General features: G+C 33.1%; 1 protein-coding gene across 1 annotated transcript; it reads left to right on the top strand.

Moving 5' to 3' along the window:
- The first annotated feature begins 5427 nt into the window (after positions 1–5427).
- Positions 5428–15917, top strand: LOC141677429 (peptidyl-prolyl cis-trans isomerase PASTICCINO1). Its single transcript, XM_074483362.1, has 20 exons — positions 5428–5786; positions 5900–5984; positions 6446–6515; positions 7156–7253; positions 7592–7714; positions 8475–8507; positions 9124–9182; positions 9264–9348; positions 9626–9787; positions 10456–10513; positions 12052–12200; positions 12664–12761; positions 12911–12980; positions 13524–13583; positions 14495–14551; positions 14626–14694; positions 14921–14998; positions 15125–15226; positions 15312–15383; positions 15471–15917. Exons 1-20 carry the CDS (start codon positions 5707–5709, stop codon positions 15780–15782), a joined length of 1920 nt encoding a protein of 639 aa, XP_074339463.1. The 5' UTR covers positions 5428–5706; the 3' UTR covers positions 15783–15917.
- The last annotated feature ends 1936 nt before the right edge of the window (positions 15918–17853 follow it).

Raw genomic sequence — 17853 nt, 5'->3', positions numbered from 1 at the left:
TTTCATAATCTCTCAATGTTACACATTTCCATTTGTTGCTAAATTTTTAGATCATTGTAATATTTTGCTTGTGAGTTGCTTCATATCCCGTTTATGCAAAAATAAGGGTTCGTTGGGTTTTTAAAATGTTCGATAAAAATTGAGCCGAGCTTTTTTAAATTCGAAGTTAGTGTTCATCTAGGTTTGAATCAAGTTCGGTTCGACTCGACTAAAAAGTTCGAAATCGAAATAGAGAGTGTTTTATTAGCGACCATATATAGTGTATTTGGTTCCGTTTCGACTCGGATTCGGCTCGACTAAAAAGTTCGAATTCGAAATCATCTCGTCTCAAATCGAGAGTGTTTTATTAGCGACGATATATACTGTATTTGGTTTCGTTTCGGCTCAGATTCGGTTCGATTAAAAACTCCAAATTCAATATTACAAGTGCGGATTTAGTTACGATTGAAAAGTTCGGGCTCGAACTCGAAGCCGGAAGATATTTAGATGATAATGAAAGTATGAACAATGAAGACCACATCATAAAGGGCTCACATCTTGTGCATGAGTTGGGGGAGGATAAGGGAAGGGGGAATGGAGAAATAGTAATCAAAAGTGAGATAGTAGTGGCCTACTAGTAGAAGTTTGCTTAAATGTGAAGAATTGTGAAGGTGGGGGCAGAGTGGAGTGAAGTGGGGTAGCTTTCTGACCTGTGAAGGCGCGTACAGTTAAGCATGCATAGTTGCATACACGTCTTGTGTTTACTTTATTGTCATCAATCTTTATACATGTATAGAAATAGATAGATACATAGTGGGGGAACACTGCCCTCTTTTATTATGGAATTAGGGTTTCCGATAAAATATCTTCTTTGTTTTGCCGCCTACAGGCTACAAGTGAAATTGTACCCAAATGTTATAACCTTAAATTATTCTAGGTTTAAACATTTAAAACCCTGACACTGGACATTGTCATTAATAAGCAGTATTGTAAAAATCGGGAATCGGTGAAGATCGGTCGAGCTACCGATTTAGAATTAATTGAAAATCGGGGATTAATCGGAGTAAAAATCGGATGTATTATAATATTAAATTATATTTAGTATATTATTATCATTATATTATTTATTTATTAACAAATAGATATTTATTTTATCATAATTTCTATCTTATTCATATTTTAATTAATATAATATTTTAATTTTAAAAAATATTTATATATACTCCTATAAAGAAAAATTCGTAATAATTAATCGGATTTCAAATATCGAATCGGTCGGATACTTTGTGGAGGATTAATCGGGGATTAATCGGTTGAATCGGGGATTTTTAGAACACTGTTAATAAGTTGTAAAAATTATTGGTGGAAATTTTTGAGTATACATATGTTCATTATTATTAATTCGGGTTTTCTAATGTGTGCCCAAGACCGTCCAAGGGCACACAATAAGCAATAACTCCCGTGAATTTGGTGCATTTTGATTGGTCCTCTAATCATAAATATTGATGGACTCCCTGCATTTATAACAACTCCACTAATAAAAATGCATCAAACTCATGGGAGTTAATGCTTATTAACCGTTATTAATTCAATATTTTATAAATATCTCATCAAATACTAACTCTTAGCATGTGATCGTGACACATACCGGAAATATACTTTTTCTAGTTGGACAAAGACTTTGGTATTGTTCTTGAATTTAAATACTTTAAATTTTCTTGGTTAAGTAAATGACCTCTTTTGAATGGTCAATTGCTGAGAAGTTCCTAATATCTATGCTCATGGCAATAACATAGTTTAGTGTGCAGTTTGAAATCAAGAAGGCCTGCAATGTTGGTCAACAACATATATTTTACTCCCTCCTTCCATATTACTCCTTTCAAAAAAATAAAATACAGTAATTCCTCTTATCATTCATTTTTATATATTTTATTTTTGAATGTTTAGATTTATTTTTATATATTTTAAAATTTACCAAAAAGTTAAAGTTTTAAAATATAAAAAGTGCTACACCTCACTTACGATCACTATTTCTTATACTGTACCCATTTTATACATTTAAATATTGGTCGGTTCCATTATTTTTACCCACTTAATTTTAAATATTGGTTGATTTGAATAAAAGGGACTTTTTAATAACCTATGTGGTCAAGCCAAATCAAACGTATGCAATTCAACGGAACGGAGGGAGTATTAACAAAATTAGTTATATCATATTTCAAATCTTACACTTATTTATCAGATTAATTTTATCATGGTTAGAAAAATCGGTAACAAATATTAATCCGATTTGACCGATTTTTGATAAATCGCTAGTAAATTATTCAATTTTTAAAAAACTGTTCAATAAATTATAAATCGATATCTCAATTGAATATGTTTGATTTCAAATTTTTATATATAAGTAGAGAACAATTACGTTAAAAATAATAAAACATTAATTGCATTCTATACTTACACTTATACCCATCACAAATATTCTCCATATTAGTTTCTCGAAATCGCACAAGCTATATTTTTATTCTTGCTCACTCTATGTTAATTGTTTTACAATTACTAGAATAGGTAATTTGGGAAAAAAATCACATATTTGTATGAAAGTAGAAATGTGTTATAAAAATGCATTATGAAAAAAGCTCTTTCAAGATAAACTGATATTATGAGATGGAGAGAATATAATAAAGTGTGCAAGGTAACATAACACTTAGTCATTTTTTTTTCAAAATAAAATTAATTTTAGAACATTAAATTGTAACCCGAAACCGGAGAACACAAACACATAACTATGTTGGCATGATAAACAACAATCATAAGTCAAAATGATTTCAATTAAAATGTTCATGTCCCACTAAACACTTTGCTAAAGGCTAATAATTGTTGTTTACTTCTAATCAGCTTCCAACTAATTGAACAGAATGGCGCCATATGTTCTCAACAGAGTACATGAATATAAATTTAAAGTTTTAAACAGCCGGTTTTCTAATGTGGGCCCAATGATATATAATAAGTACTAACTCTCCTGAGTTTGGTGTATTTTGATTGGTTCTCTAATCATAAATATTGATAGATCCCTGCATTTAAAACAACTTCACCGATCAAAATACACCAAACTCATGTGAGTTAGAAAGACCGTTTAAACAAATAGAAACCAAGTAGTACTATAGTTGTCCCAGCAATGAACCTTCTACTAGTTAGAAAAGGGTTGGTTTTAAATGAACGATTTTTCTATCGTGTGTCCAGTGCTACATGATAATCACGGAAAATTAGAAGTTTAAACCATTTTGGTTGGTGAAATTTATAGGATTGTAGAGAAATTCACTATTATTATAAAACGAATTTTCTACTATATGCTCATGTTAACACACTAAACGCGAAATTTTATAAGTTTAAGCTATTTTGACAGTGATGAGCCCCGTGAACATTACAAAAAATATAACAGTCAAAATGACGAAAAATTATAAATTTTCGCGTTTATTGTGTGCTCATAGACACATGCAAAAAAATCGGTTATAAAAAAAATTAGTTAAAATAAATAAAAATTCTAACTTTTCACGGTTATCACGTGCCCATGTACACATAACAGAAAATTCCGTAAACGAAAATTGACAGTTGGCATCGTTATAATGTAGTGCAGTGGTTCCGATATCAATCTGACTATTTGGTACCACAAACCAATATTTAAAATGTTGCTTTCATGTTTCGTATGTTTAAGTATTGCATTACATACTAACATGTTCTCCATCTTCATTCTCCCCCCTGCCGACTTTTTATTTAATTTCATTCATATTGAAGTTCTACTATTACTTAGGGTTTAATTTGGATTGAAATCAATGGTCGCTCAACCAACTAACCAACCACGACTTCATGTGTCTTGTATGCGATTATGTACCCAACATTGATTGATACACATACATCCCACTCATTAACATAAAGAAGATTTGTTTACGATGATAGATATTCAGGTCAAGGTCATGTACGATTGTTCGCATATTCGAGTTTTTAGTAATTAGTCGTAAGAATGTACGATAACTTTATTTTTAATGGTAGAAGTTGTAATTATAGATAAAATGAGATTCGGGAGAAGATAATTATCTTTAATTATAGACCAAATTAAGGAATCAAAAGCAAAGTTTTCAGAGTATTCTCTCTCAAATTTAATTTTTGGCTAATTAATCGCACACGCACAAATTAATAGTCAATTTTTTGACATAGGATAAGAGTTTAAGCACCACGCCGATCCTTTATTAGTTATTCTCCCTCATTTTGTTAAGCCTAAAAAGCAAGGTCGTCCGCAAGAGTCGGCTCGGTTGATTAAGGAGGGGATTATTATCCTCTTGGTCACATGTTCGAATTTTACGGGAGCAAAATTTATGATTATGTCTTCTGAACCAGAATCTGTCGTTTAAATGCGGCTGCGGGTTCCTTATGATAAAAAAACAAGGTTTTCTTTTTGGAATCAAAAGCAAGCTGTTTTTGAGTTGCTTAAAATGGGGTTTTGAAGTGGACCTTGGTCATTGGACTTGTTCAAATGAATAGATGAAATCGAATGAAGACCCAGGATGCAGCTGGGGCGAGGCGACAGTTGGTTTGGATAAAGAGGCCAGTTTGGGCCTAGAATAGCAAATCCAATTGAGTTGAACGTATAACGAAATGTTATTTTGATACCGGCCCGTATAGTTATAATCTTGTTCAGCCCAAACATTCTTTTATTTTCATCATCCAAACAAAAAATATGTTTCTTGTATACCCCGTGAACAGGAATAGTCAAATTTGGCTAATGTTATCCATAATCCACTGATCCTCACAAAAATAAAAATAAAATAAAATTGGCTAATGTTATAGAACCATAAGCTCAAATCTTTTTTGTGCCACGCTTTCTTTACGGGATGCACTCGTTTTTTACGAGACGTTGAGTTTTTAAACTTGTTAAAAATAAGATAGGCATAATTTTTTTAGAATAATATAGATATATTCATATACCCCTCTTTTATTTTAAATCTTGCTTGAATGTTTGTACAATATTAAATATTTTACAAAAATTGATGTAAATAAATAGCGACCCTACATACAACACTAATTTTTCAAGCTTTGCAAACATATAATCTATTTACAATAGGCCAAATTATTCGATAAGGAATTGGATGTTGAAATATGACATAAAACTGATCAAAATCTCAAGATTTATTTATTTTAATATTTAAATTATTGTAGGTAAATATGATTATAAATTTTGAAAATTAAAATTATTCGATTGAGTTACCGATTTGTAATTTATTAGGTTATTTTTAAAAATAAAATAATTTATTAGGAACCGATCAAATCTGATAAATCTTTTTAATTAATTTTTGACAATTTATAGACAATTTTTAAAAATCGGTCAATTTTTATAAGGATAAGGCAAATAAATATTTAATAATTTCTTGAGCATTTCATTTATGTAGCAGTCTAAATTAGAAAAATGATGACGATAGTGATCTAATCACTGTAGTTTCTGGTAGTAGTTTGGTTAACAGCTTTGAAATCAACGACATCTACACTCATCAATCTTCGACCTTCCTTTCACTTGTATAGTGTATACAGAGAGAGAGAGAGATAGCGAGAGAGACAGAGAGCAGAGAGAGAGAGAGGGAGGAGAGAGAGAGAGAGAGAGAGCAGAGAGAGAGAGAGAGGTGGAGAAGAGAGAGAAGAGATCATCAAATCAAACTTCCTACGAATTAAGAGTCTCCGATGGCGGTGATCGAGAACGGCGCGGCGCAGGAATACAAGCCACAGAAGAAGAAGAAATCAGAGAGCGCTGAAGATAAGAGGTAATTCGATTTCTTTAATTAAACTGTAAATCATTTTCAATTATGTGTAATTATTGTTTGAGTTTTGTGTATATAATGAAATTGTGTTTGTTTTGCGAAATTCGTTGAAATAGGAAACAGAAGATTGTGCCTGGTAGTTTGATGAAAGCTCTGATTAGGCCTGGTTCCGGTGATGCAACTCCTACAGATGGCGATCAGGTTATTCCGTTATTACTTCCACTCTCATCATTTTCATCGATGATTTATCGTTTTCGTGAATGTTAATTAATGATCATTTCATTTCTTTCGAGTCGAGATTGTTGTAGTTGAGAGATTGAGTTTTGTTATGAGCTAGCTCTGGAATTTAAGTATGAAATAATTTCGTATTGCTTCTGGTTTATATCATATTTGTTGAAAATTTGTTGTATTATGTATAGAATATGATTAATGCATTGCTTTTTAGTCAATGTTGTTGTGCTGTGTCTGGTTTCTATCATTCTTGATGATAATTATTTGTATTATGTATGGAAGCTGATTAATGCATTTCTTTTTAGTCAATGTAGTTGTGATTGAGTGTTTGTGTTTTGTTTTAAATTAGTTCTGGTATCTAGATTTGAAGTTTTTCGATTATAATGTTATTTTGAATGTTCTTTGAGCAAATTTTGTATGGTTAAATGCAGGTTATATATCATTGTACGATTCGCACACTGGATGGAGTTATTGTTGAGTCTACAAGATCGGAATTCGGGGGTGAGTTTGACTCTATCTATTTTTTTCTAAATGTCAGCTGAGTTATTGTTTTTTATAAATAGGAAGCAGTATCTTGTTTCTTTTTAAGTTGAGGTTTGGATAGATAAACTGATAAATAGTATGATGACTTGTCTAGAACCTATTTTTTTCCAACTAATTATGGATTTGTGCAAACATTTGGTCAAGAGGTGTTGGTATTCGACTGAGTTATTCTTTACTTGCTAGATTCTTCTGAAAGGGTGCTTGAGAATTGTAAAAGATTACAGATTAGCTCATATGTAGAGAGGGACAAGGATAGACATATTTAGTAGTTTAATGCAAGTAAATTTTGGAAATTTCATTTGTTTTTAGTAGAAAATCATTTATTTTTTTTGGTAATTTATTACTTCAAAACAGCATTCTAGATATTACAAAGGCAGAACATAGGTTCTATCTTAATATGTAGATATGGTTTGTTTGTTCAGCTTAGTTCTACATTTTTTAAGGTATTATTGATCTGTTTCTGTACCCCCTTTTTCTTAAATTTAATAAAAAAATTAACTGTTCCATATTTTGGTCCATTTTTTCCCCTCATGACATTGTTTTTAATTACTAGAGTGTCTAAAATCTGTGTTTCGTTTTCTGATTTATGGCATTACAGGCAAGGGTATTCCAACGAGGCATGTTTTGGGTAAAAGCAAAATGATACTGGGATTGCTAGAAGGGGTTACGACAATGAAGAAGGGTGAAGTTGCCATGGTATTATTTGTTATGTACTATTTACTGTTGATGATAGACATATTTAGAGATGTGGGAAAAACTATCATATTCTTTGAACTTTTGATTATGTCTAATATGCCAAACTGTTTGAACCTTTAAATAATATATCGACACTCGGTTTTTCCATTATAAATACAATGGTACATGCAAGTGTTATGAAATTGCTGTAACATACTTACTCAAACTGTTTAGAGGTCGCTCCATAGAAAATTTGGTTGAATAAGCCTGTTTTACGGGGGACCATTTTAATGGTTTCTGAATTTCTTATTCTTATTCTGTTTTCGTTTTTAATTTAGCTTTGATGCCTCTTTTTTCAGTTTAAAATGAAACCAGAATTGCACTATGGTGAGGATGATTGTCCTGTTTCAGTTTCTGATACTTTCCCAAAGGAAGCTGAACTCCATTTTGAGACTGAGCTAATTGATTTTGCTAAAGTCAAGGCAAGAATCCTAAACACAATGATGTTCTCTTTCTATGTGCTGCTTTGGGGTTTTTAAAATTTTTACCTTTTCGGCTCTGCTTCCTTCATTGTTCAGAATTTCAAATATATCTCCTTCCTTTATTTGGATGTGGAAACTTCTGTAATTTTTTTTATACTTATATGTATGTTCAGAAACTAGCATTCATAACTTCTTTTTAACCAGCTGATTAGCAATATGTACTGGGTCATTATGCCCATATGTTTTACTAGTTACATAATATACATTGCAGATGCAAGAACGGAGTTTCGGAGAAAGAAAATTAATATCATATTCATTTTTCTAGAATAAAAGATCATGAACTTGTCGGTTTCTCTCCCCCCCCCCCCCCCCCCGCTAAAGCTTTGGCCTAAATGTGGTGCATGTGTTTTTTGCTTTTTTATTTCCTGAAAGCCTGCTGCAACAGTGTTGGTTATAGAGTAGGTCCATTTTTATTGCTTCAGTTGTTAAGGTGGTTTACAATTTGAGCTTAGATATCGGAGATAAAGGTATAACTTGTCTTAATCAACCACTGTTTAATCACTTTCTGAGAATGCTATTATTTTGTCAATTGTCAACTGTAATATTGCTTTGATTTATTTGGCCCAAAAAATTATTGTTTTGATTTATTCCTGAATTCCGGCGTCCTCGTTGATTGTGGTGAGATATATGAGTTTTGAAATTGTATGTGTGTTATCCCCGAACTTTTATATTCTTTAATATGCAAATGTTATGTTTCCAGGTCATTGGGGAAGATTTGGGAGTTCTAAAGAAGGTAACTAAATTACTGTCAAGACACTTCCTGAATGATTACATAGTATCATAAATATCTTTAGGGGCAAATGAGAAGCACATATAATAATCAGTACTTGCATGGACATGAATATTCAGATGATATTATCCTCTTATATTTATATTGAATACACTATTTCAGAATTATAGAACAACTTAAGATGATGCCTTCAATAAATTAGTCTAGGGTGAATCCCATGTATGGGGATTTTGCAGTGTATCAGTGTATCGTGTACGCGCATCTATTGATTGCACAGTCAAGGTAGCTGCTGCCGTTTTACCCCACCAGAAAAGGTCTGCGATATCTTCTACTCATGTAGATCCACTATCATAATGACAGTTGCAAATATAGGCAATAGGAAATAGTGTGCTTTAATTGAACAGAAAACTAAGAAGCATGGACAGAATACATTAAACGCATCTGTATTACAGCAAAATAACATGTACTAAAAGGTGCAAGTGGATTGATATGATGCTAAACTTTTGTTGATAAATCAGTTACCTATTATCACTTGCAGAATACTGTGTGATTGGGTACCTTATGAAGTAACAACTTGGCAGCGAACGTAAATGATAATTGTTTATCTTTTGTTGGTTAGGTTATTAATGAAGGAGAAGGTTGGGAATTACCCAGGGAACCATATGAAGTTAAAGCTTGGTAATAATTTCTCATGTTTCTGTGCCCTTGACTTAAATTTACTCATTGCATTGGCATTTTGACTACAACCTTGTTTTCTAGGATTTCTGCAAAAACAGGAGATGGGAAATTGATACGATCACATACTCATGGAGAACCGTTTTTCTTCACTTTTGGAAAATCTGAGGTGTGTATGCACGAGTCCTTGTTGCATTTTTGGTCTTCTCATGTGATTTTGTCTTTGAATTTAATTCATTTCCTCCTTGTAGCCTAATTGTTTGAGGAGGCAATGTTCTCTCTTTTTTCTTTAAAAAAAACTCAGAGCTCTTTCGTAGTGTACTGTAATTACATTTATTGAAAGATGTACCATTTATTCAATTAACAGTAGATCTATTCTAAAATCCTAATCTGTCCCCTATATATTTTACCCTTATAGTGTTAATTAATCTCAATGTCTAAATCAGGTCCCTAAAGGTTTGGAAATGGGAATAGGAACAATGTCACGTGGAGAAAAAGCGTTGATTTATGTTAGAAGCCAATACCTAAATCAGTGCACATTCATGCCCGTAGTAGAAGAAGGGATAGAGGAAGTTCATTTTGAAGTGGAGTTAGTACACTTTATTCAGGTATGAAGAATTCTTTGGTGCTGTGATTTACATTATCAGTGGTGTCAATTTCACTTGGATGTAGTTGTTCAACACAAATTCTTGATGAGTCTAGAGTCTAGACTATTCACTTCAAAATTATGTAAAATCAGTCGATAAATATATTTTGTTTATGTATATTTTTAGTTTTGACAATGAGAATCCTGTCCCGAAGGATTTTTGTCAAACTCATTTGCAATGGCCACATGGTGTCCTGTCATTTAGAATGGTAAAAAATTTACCAAGATTCTGGTTCAAGTGAATTACCTTTTGGAGTTTTGTGATTCTTTAGCACTCCTTATGACCTCACTCGAGGATCATGTTGCTTCATTTTTACTTGGTATATATTGTCAGTGACTCATGTTGTTGTTGCCTTAACATTTCAATTCTGTGTAGAATGTATATTGTACAGTTAATTCTTCAGAATGTTCAAGCATTTTTTGTCATGAAAGTTATTGTATAATTATATTTTACTAAGAGGGTTTAAATACTTGTGGGAACCATTTTGAAACATAGGGAGATGCTCATGGAATCTATTCTCATATGAATTGTATTTTTTTCTCTCATCTTTTGTATTAATTTGTTAAAATTGAGTAATCTCAAATATTTTAGATCTGTTTGGACATTCTGAAATTTTGTTACACATATAGGTCCGGGATGTGCTTGGAGATGGGCGTCTAATAAAACGTCGGATACGTGATGGAAAAGGTGGCATATTAAACCCTAAATAATTTTTCCGTTTCTGTGTATCAGTGATCTGTTTGATGTATCAATAGTATCATATTTTATAACATTTTTAATTGCTTTAAAAAGACAAAATTCTAATTTGTATCTGTAACTGTAACTATGACACTACTTTGCTTCATGAGTTTCATTAAGTTGTGTGCTTTGTTTAAACAATGCTTATCTTAGCTGGCCTTTACTCTCTGCCCTTAATATTATCTATTAGTCGGTGATACTTGTTGCTTTATCTATCTGGAATCCCTATTTATCTTGTATATATATGTTAATTAGTTGTGCACAGTCTTGTCAGAATAGAAGGTGTTGGACGCAGGAAGATTTTCCTAATTTATTACTCCCTCAGTCCCGTCCAATTGTTATCGTTTTTGAGAGAGTGTCCGGCACGCATTTTAAGATGAATATAAAGCATAGTTTTATAATTTTTTAAAAAAATTTCTGAAAAAAATAGAATGTTTAAACATTTATTTAGAAAAAGAATTTCTTTTAAAAAAGTTATAGAACTATACTTTTTATTTATCTTAAAATGCGTGTCGGACACTCTCTCATAAACGATAACAATTGGGAGGGACGGAGGGAGTATTATTTACTACTAAAAAAATATTTTTTTGTCAAGCTTTATTAAAATTTGACATCAGTGTGATTGTGTGATGTATATTCTGCTTCTGCTGATCATCATTGTGGAGCCTCCTTCGGAAAATATATGTTCTTCAATATTCGTTACATTCGTTACATGTCCAATACAAAGATATACTTCTACCAGTCTTCCATACGTTCTGGAAAAAAGATAGTTAAATCATTTGTAGCTGTCTTAAAATGTTTTCATCATACTTCTATTATCTCTAGTATAGTTGACAACATATTTTACACACACTCTATCAATATGATGAATTCATTTGTTTTGATATCTTGGTTCCAACATGAAATTACCAAAGAGAGTGAAAATTGAAACCCATCTCTTCTGGATGGAGGTTTTACTTGGGCTTGTAATGTTGCTGTTAAATTCAGCTAGCATTTTTACTCCATTGTGTTCAAATCACTGTAAAGAGACCTCTGTTCTTATGGTATTCAAGCATTATTTACTTGATCATATTCATAGTTATGAACCTTTTGTAGGAAATGATTATAGAACTTCTGCCATTAACCATTATCTGGAAAAAAATCTTGGATAATAATTTTGGTAAATTTTACCATGGAAATTGAATGGTCACAATCATTCTGGTACAGGGTAGTAATTGTACAAAGATATATGCAAGGCTATGTTTTTAGAGGGCGGTGGGTCCTCCATGCATGTAAATATGGTGCGCAATTTGCATTTCTAAATTTTGATGCTTCATTCTTTCAAAATGGTCATATGTTTTTGCTTGCTGTTGTTTTTTGTATACACTTGATTACTTGAATGTTATTATGTTATCTGTGGCAATTGTCATAATTCTGCTATGTTGCATACATAACAGCTAAGCATCTGAAGTTTTGTCTCCTCTCCTCTCAATATTTTAAATGTCCAGGTGAATTTCCCATGGATTGCCCTCTTCATGATAGTCTTCTACGTGTGCATTACAAGGGCATGCTTCTTGATGAAGAAAGAACAGTATTCTATGACACAAAAGTTGATAATGCTGGTCAGCCACTAGAGTTCAGCTCAGGAGAAGGGCTTGTAAGTTCCATTGTCTGATAGATTCAAATCTTGACTGATTTTTATGCAATTTATTAGTAAAATCTTCAGTAGCTCCTTAAACTTGTATATCTATCATTTTTAATGTGCTTTATGCCTATACCCTGTTCCAACAAATACTCTCACCAGAAAACAGGAGTCATAAGCTGTACGATATGAACCTGATACATGTTGTCTCACCTCTCTTATCTGTTTCCTCTCTTCAATAATACCATTTGGCATTTACTCATTATTCCTGGTACATTTTTGGATATGTTGATGATGCCTTTCTCTGTAATGCTCACATTAGTATTTCATCCCTTGAATAATACTATTTGCTAAACATTTCTGGTACATTGTTGGATAATTGATAAATACCTTTTCTGTAATGCCCACATAGGTACTTGGGGAGGAAAATGCTAAGATATATTGTTTAATAAACTGTTTAGTAATCATTGTGTTGTAGGTACCAGAAGGGTTTGAGATGTGTGTTCGTCTGATGTTGCCCAAAGAGATAGCCCTTGTTACATGCCCTCCTGATTATGCATATGATAAGTTCCCAAGGTTATCCATTTTAGCTTAGCTTTTCACTTTCATTTACAAAATATAGAGTATCTAGCATGACTTGCAGAAGTATGGTTTTTATATTCACATATCCTTACTCTCGTTCTGCTTTCTCTTGTCTTGATTCAAAATTTTCTTCTTATTATCAGGCCATCCAATGTTCCCGAAGGTGCTCATGTTCAGTGGGAGATTGAGCTTCTTGGCTTTGAGATGCCAAAGGTAAAATTGCTGTTATTATTGAACCCAAAATTAAAACCAAGAACAAACCAAAGAGGTCCTGCAGTTGCTTTAAATCTTTAATTTTTATTATATTTAACAAACAGGAAGGTGATCTATTTGCAAAGCTAGATAGGCATTGATGGATAAATGGGCATGATCAAGTTGAATGTTTCATGTTTTATAAATGAGTTTCCATTCTCTTTTATTAGATTTATTTTTGACGGAGGATCTGATTTCTATTGTTTATAATGAACTCTCAAAGACCTCTAAAAGTTGTGATAATTGTCACGGGAGATAAATGTTAGGCCAAAGCATCAGTAGTCCAAATTGATGTATAAGTTCTATAAGTGCTGAATTCTTTAAAGCCTGTAAATTTGGCACAGGCTCCAACTCCCTAAACATCATCTTTGCTCTTCTAGATTATGGTGAAAATCAGTGTTAACTGCCATCATATATTCTGAAGTATGATACGTGTTCTTGTTTCTAAAACTGTTGACTTCATTCCACATAAATACTAGCTCATGCATAATGCTCTTGGTGCAGGACTGGACGGGTATGAACTTCAGAAGTATAATGGATGATGTGGAGAAGACTAAAGGAACAGTATGTTCTACGGTTCTTCAATCATTTATAGAGCTTCTTTTTTATAGTTAGTTGGTAGGTGTATAAACCTAGCTCTTATTATCAGAATTTAATCTTCAGGACAACCTTTGTTCAATCGTCAGAACAGCCATTTACTGGGCTTTGTCATTATCTAAGGCAGTGAGGACAAATTTATACTATATGACCTGCACTTCACGTGTGGTTTATATTTGATGATTTGCCTTGTTTAATCATTAGAACAGACATCTGGTAGGCTTTGTCGTGATCCAAGGCAGTGAGGACAAATTAATATGTATAACCTGCACTTCCACTTTGTGTGGAGTGGCACAACCTTTTGAACTTCAATGCTGTTGTTCATTAATGCCTGTCATGGCTTTGATGCCCACACTAAATTTATTAGCCTGTGTTTTTTGTAGGCTTTATCGTGATTCAAGGCAGTGAGGACAAATCAATATGTATAACCTGCACTTCCACTTTGTGTGGAGTGGCACAAATGTTTGAACTTTAATGCCGTTAATGCCTGTCATGGCTTTGATGCCCACACTAAATTTATTAGCCTGTGTTTTTTTACCAAATTTAATTAGCCTGTTGAACATGGAGAAAGTGCGTGCCTGTAACATTTTTCTGCTTTTACCTTTTTCTTTTCTGACCTGTGTTGTGGTATATGCACGCTTCTATTAAATTACTAAATGTTAGTAAACTTTTGTATTAGCAAAGTTAATTCGAAATGGAGGTCATGCGAATTGCTAGATAATTGTATTTAGCTGCACTACAAATGGTCATTTATCACAGTTTTGCAAATTTTTGTGTATCGTATGCAGTATTGAACAAAACTGTTTGCATAGCTCAACTTATTCAATAAGGATTTTATTAGTTGTAATTTTTTACAGTACTTTTTTTTTCCTTTCCAGGGTAATAGGCTTTTCAAAGAGGGGAAGTTTGAACTTGCGAAGGCCAAGTATGAGAAGGTAGGTATGCATTATTTCACCTTTTTTTTCGGATTACTGCAGTCATGGTTAATATATGATAACTTTTTTCACAGTTGCTTCGTGAATTTAATCATGTAAATCCTCAAGATGACGAGGAGGGAAAAGAGTTCTTGAACACAAGAGTAAGGAGCTCTTTTGGGTTCTTCAGATTATATTTTGTGATCTTTAAAGTTTGCTTTGTAATATGGAAGTGTAGACTGGTAAATAGAATTCCAAAATAATGGAAGGACTTGGTCTGTAGGTTTCCACTTCTATCAGTATTAGATAGCATCAACTTTGTTGTCGGTTTCTTCCTGTACAAATTTTTTTGTACTGATATTGAAATTTTTTAATTTTGATGTTCCCAAGAATCTGTTGCATCTAAATGTGGCTGCCTGCTATTTGAATACGGGAATGTGCAAAAATTCCATCGAGGCATGTAATAAGGTAATGTTTTAAGACCTTCAAACTCAGGTATCCCTGTATTCTTTTTGTAGAAGTTACAGCTACTTTAACAACAATAATCCAGTTATATACCAAGCACCTTATGAACATGTCTGATGATGATTGAAGGTGCTGGATGGAACTCCTATTCATGCAAAAGCTCTGTACCGCCGTGGACTGGCCTACATGGAGTCTGGAGATTTTGAGGAGGCTAGGAGTGACTTCAACAAGGTATAATTATCTCTAATGTGGGAGCCATATATTGACTGAAAAGTCATGGGGTATGTTCTGACCTTCTGATATTGGATGCAACCAGATGATGAGTATTGACAAGTCATCTGAGCGAAATGCAAGGGCGGCTCTACTCAAATTAAAGCAAAAAGAGCAGGTTTGTTGTTAACAAATTTATCTGGTTTCATTTCTAGATGGTGCTAAAAATATAATATGAATGTGGTCGTATGCTCAATGTATACAGGAAGTAAACAACAAGGCGCGAAAGCAGTTTAAAGGACTTTTTGACAGGAAGCCTGGAGAGATTTCCGAGGCTGGAAATGTTGATAAATCAGATCAAACTGCTGCCGAGATTCCTGGGAATGATAATCAGGATAATACAGATTTTACTAAAGAAGATGATAAAGTAGAAGATGCTCTTGAAGCAGCAGCACCTCCAACTCGCTTTGCTCTATTGTCTCATTTGTGGTCCACTCGTAAGAATCTATTCATATCTTCTGGAGTACAAATGCTAGTAATGCTAGCTATTGTATACTTGATAAATAGGCTATTGTAGATTTTATGATCAGATCCGGCTATATTAAGTTATTAAAGATTATAGAAATATCAGTTGGTCTGAAGATGTTAATTTTTCCTCGACAACTCTCTTAATATTAAATACCCATGGGCATTGGACTTCCCATTGTGGATCTATTGTGTTGTGCATACCAAATATCATAAAGATTGATATGCTCTTAGGGGCAAATGCATGTCGCGTCATTTTTTTTTGATAAAGCGTAATTATATCAAATACCATAAGTTTAAAATATATATGTTAAAATTTAATTAAAAAGATTAAATCCAAATTAATACATTTATTATTATTTAAAATGTCTTTCTTAGTTTTTTTTTGTTTTTTTTAATTTAAAATTTATTAATGATTTATTAACATGCTATCCCATCTTAGTAGTCACGTTCTCCAGGAAAAAAAAAGGATCTCATTAGAAATATAGCTTAATAATTAGTTTACTCTGTAAGTACCTGTATTCTATATGGAGTATACCGCAAGTAGTTTGTTATTGTTTTTATTTACTATATACTCCTAAATCTTATTGACAAAACTAAAGCATCAGGGAGAGTTAAATATCCACAAGCACACACTTCACATGCACCTGTAAACATTCTCAATCAACTAGGGTTCGAAAAGAGAAGCGCCATGATGATGTTTGGCTTATTGTGCCTTGTAAAGATATTTCGATTCTTACTTGGGAAGGCGGTTCTTTATCGTTATCAGTCGTTGATTCAAGCAGAACACGATACGAAGCAGATTACTTTGCCTGAATCTTTGCCTGAAGCAAAAGAAGATACCAAGGTGTTATTGTGTGAACTTGATTTGAATCTATTAGGAGAAATCTTTGGCAGACTCGCTAGTCCATCTGATCAGGTTCGTTTTCGTGCAGTTTGCAAAACCTGGCTACAAGTTCATCGCATTGATAATACAACATTGTTACCGTGGTGTGTGAGGTATGATTGTTCGATTCCAAGTCTTACCGGTAAGTTAGAATTGTCGCTCTATGAACTATCTTCCACTTTTAGTCCAACTTCAGTTTACTCAATATCTTTGGCTAAATTAGGTATCCCATCTCCTCGGGATTGGATAGCAGGGACTTGTATTAAGAATTGGCTATTTTTCTGCATAAGGGTACCAATGACCCGGCTTTCCCGTTATCGTAGAAACTTTATATTATTTTCTCCTTTTACCAGAAAGTTCATCAAACTCCCTCGATCAGTTTATCCACTTCCTTTTACATTTGCAAGATTCCACGGATCCAAATTCTCCTGATTATGTCTTCTTACTTTCGGATACAAAGTGTCTTGAATCTCCGAAAATCGCAATTTTGACCTATCACAATGGCGATAAAGAATGGACCTCTAGACAATTTGATAGAGTTGATGAGTTTTTTCCCTGTCCTTGCGTTCCAAAATACTTTCAAGGACTCTTTTACCTTGTTTCTCCCTTGGGACAAATAGCATCATATAACATTTTTAACCAGGAATTTACATTCATGAATTTAGTTATAGATATTCATTTTTCTCAAAATTATCGCTCTCGTATGAGATATGAAGTTTTTGAGCTCAATGGAGATCTTATGCTCATATACTTCAGCTCGTACTTAAATGATGACCAATCAAGAATCCCTTGTATAAAACGATTTGATTTGTGAAGTAAGGCGTGGATGCCGGTTAGTAGCCTCGGAGATCGGTCACTATTTGTTGCCAATAGGTTTCGTTCAGTTGCAATAGTTAAATATGAAGAAAACAGCTCTTGTGTTTCTCTTGGTGTATATTACTAACTCTTTTCTTGGTACATAAATGAAGTAGCTGGAAGCCTTATTTATAGGCTCAAGATAAAACAACTTACATTATTGCTTTCATACGTTGCAATACTAATTTCTACCATCCCGCCTTTTATTTAGACTTTGAACAAATACCAGCCTGTTTGTTATTATTGACAACTTAACATGCAGCCTACCATATTTTATGGTGTCTATCTTAGACTTATTTTAATGCTTCCAGAAAGAGTTTGATTTCTAACACCCCCAAACTCGACTTTCCATTCCAAGTGATTTCCGAAACTCATAAATCTT

Source organism: Apium graveolens, chromosome 8 (assembly GCF_009905375.1).
Source record: "Apium graveolens cultivar Ventura chromosome 8, ASM990537v1, whole genome shotgun sequence".
Taxonomy (NCBI): domain Eukaryota; kingdom Viridiplantae; phylum Streptophyta; class Magnoliopsida; order Apiales; family Apiaceae; genus Apium; species Apium graveolens.
The sequence above is the reverse complement of the archived record's forward strand: the minus strand, read 5'-3'. Positions and strand labels throughout refer to the sequence as shown.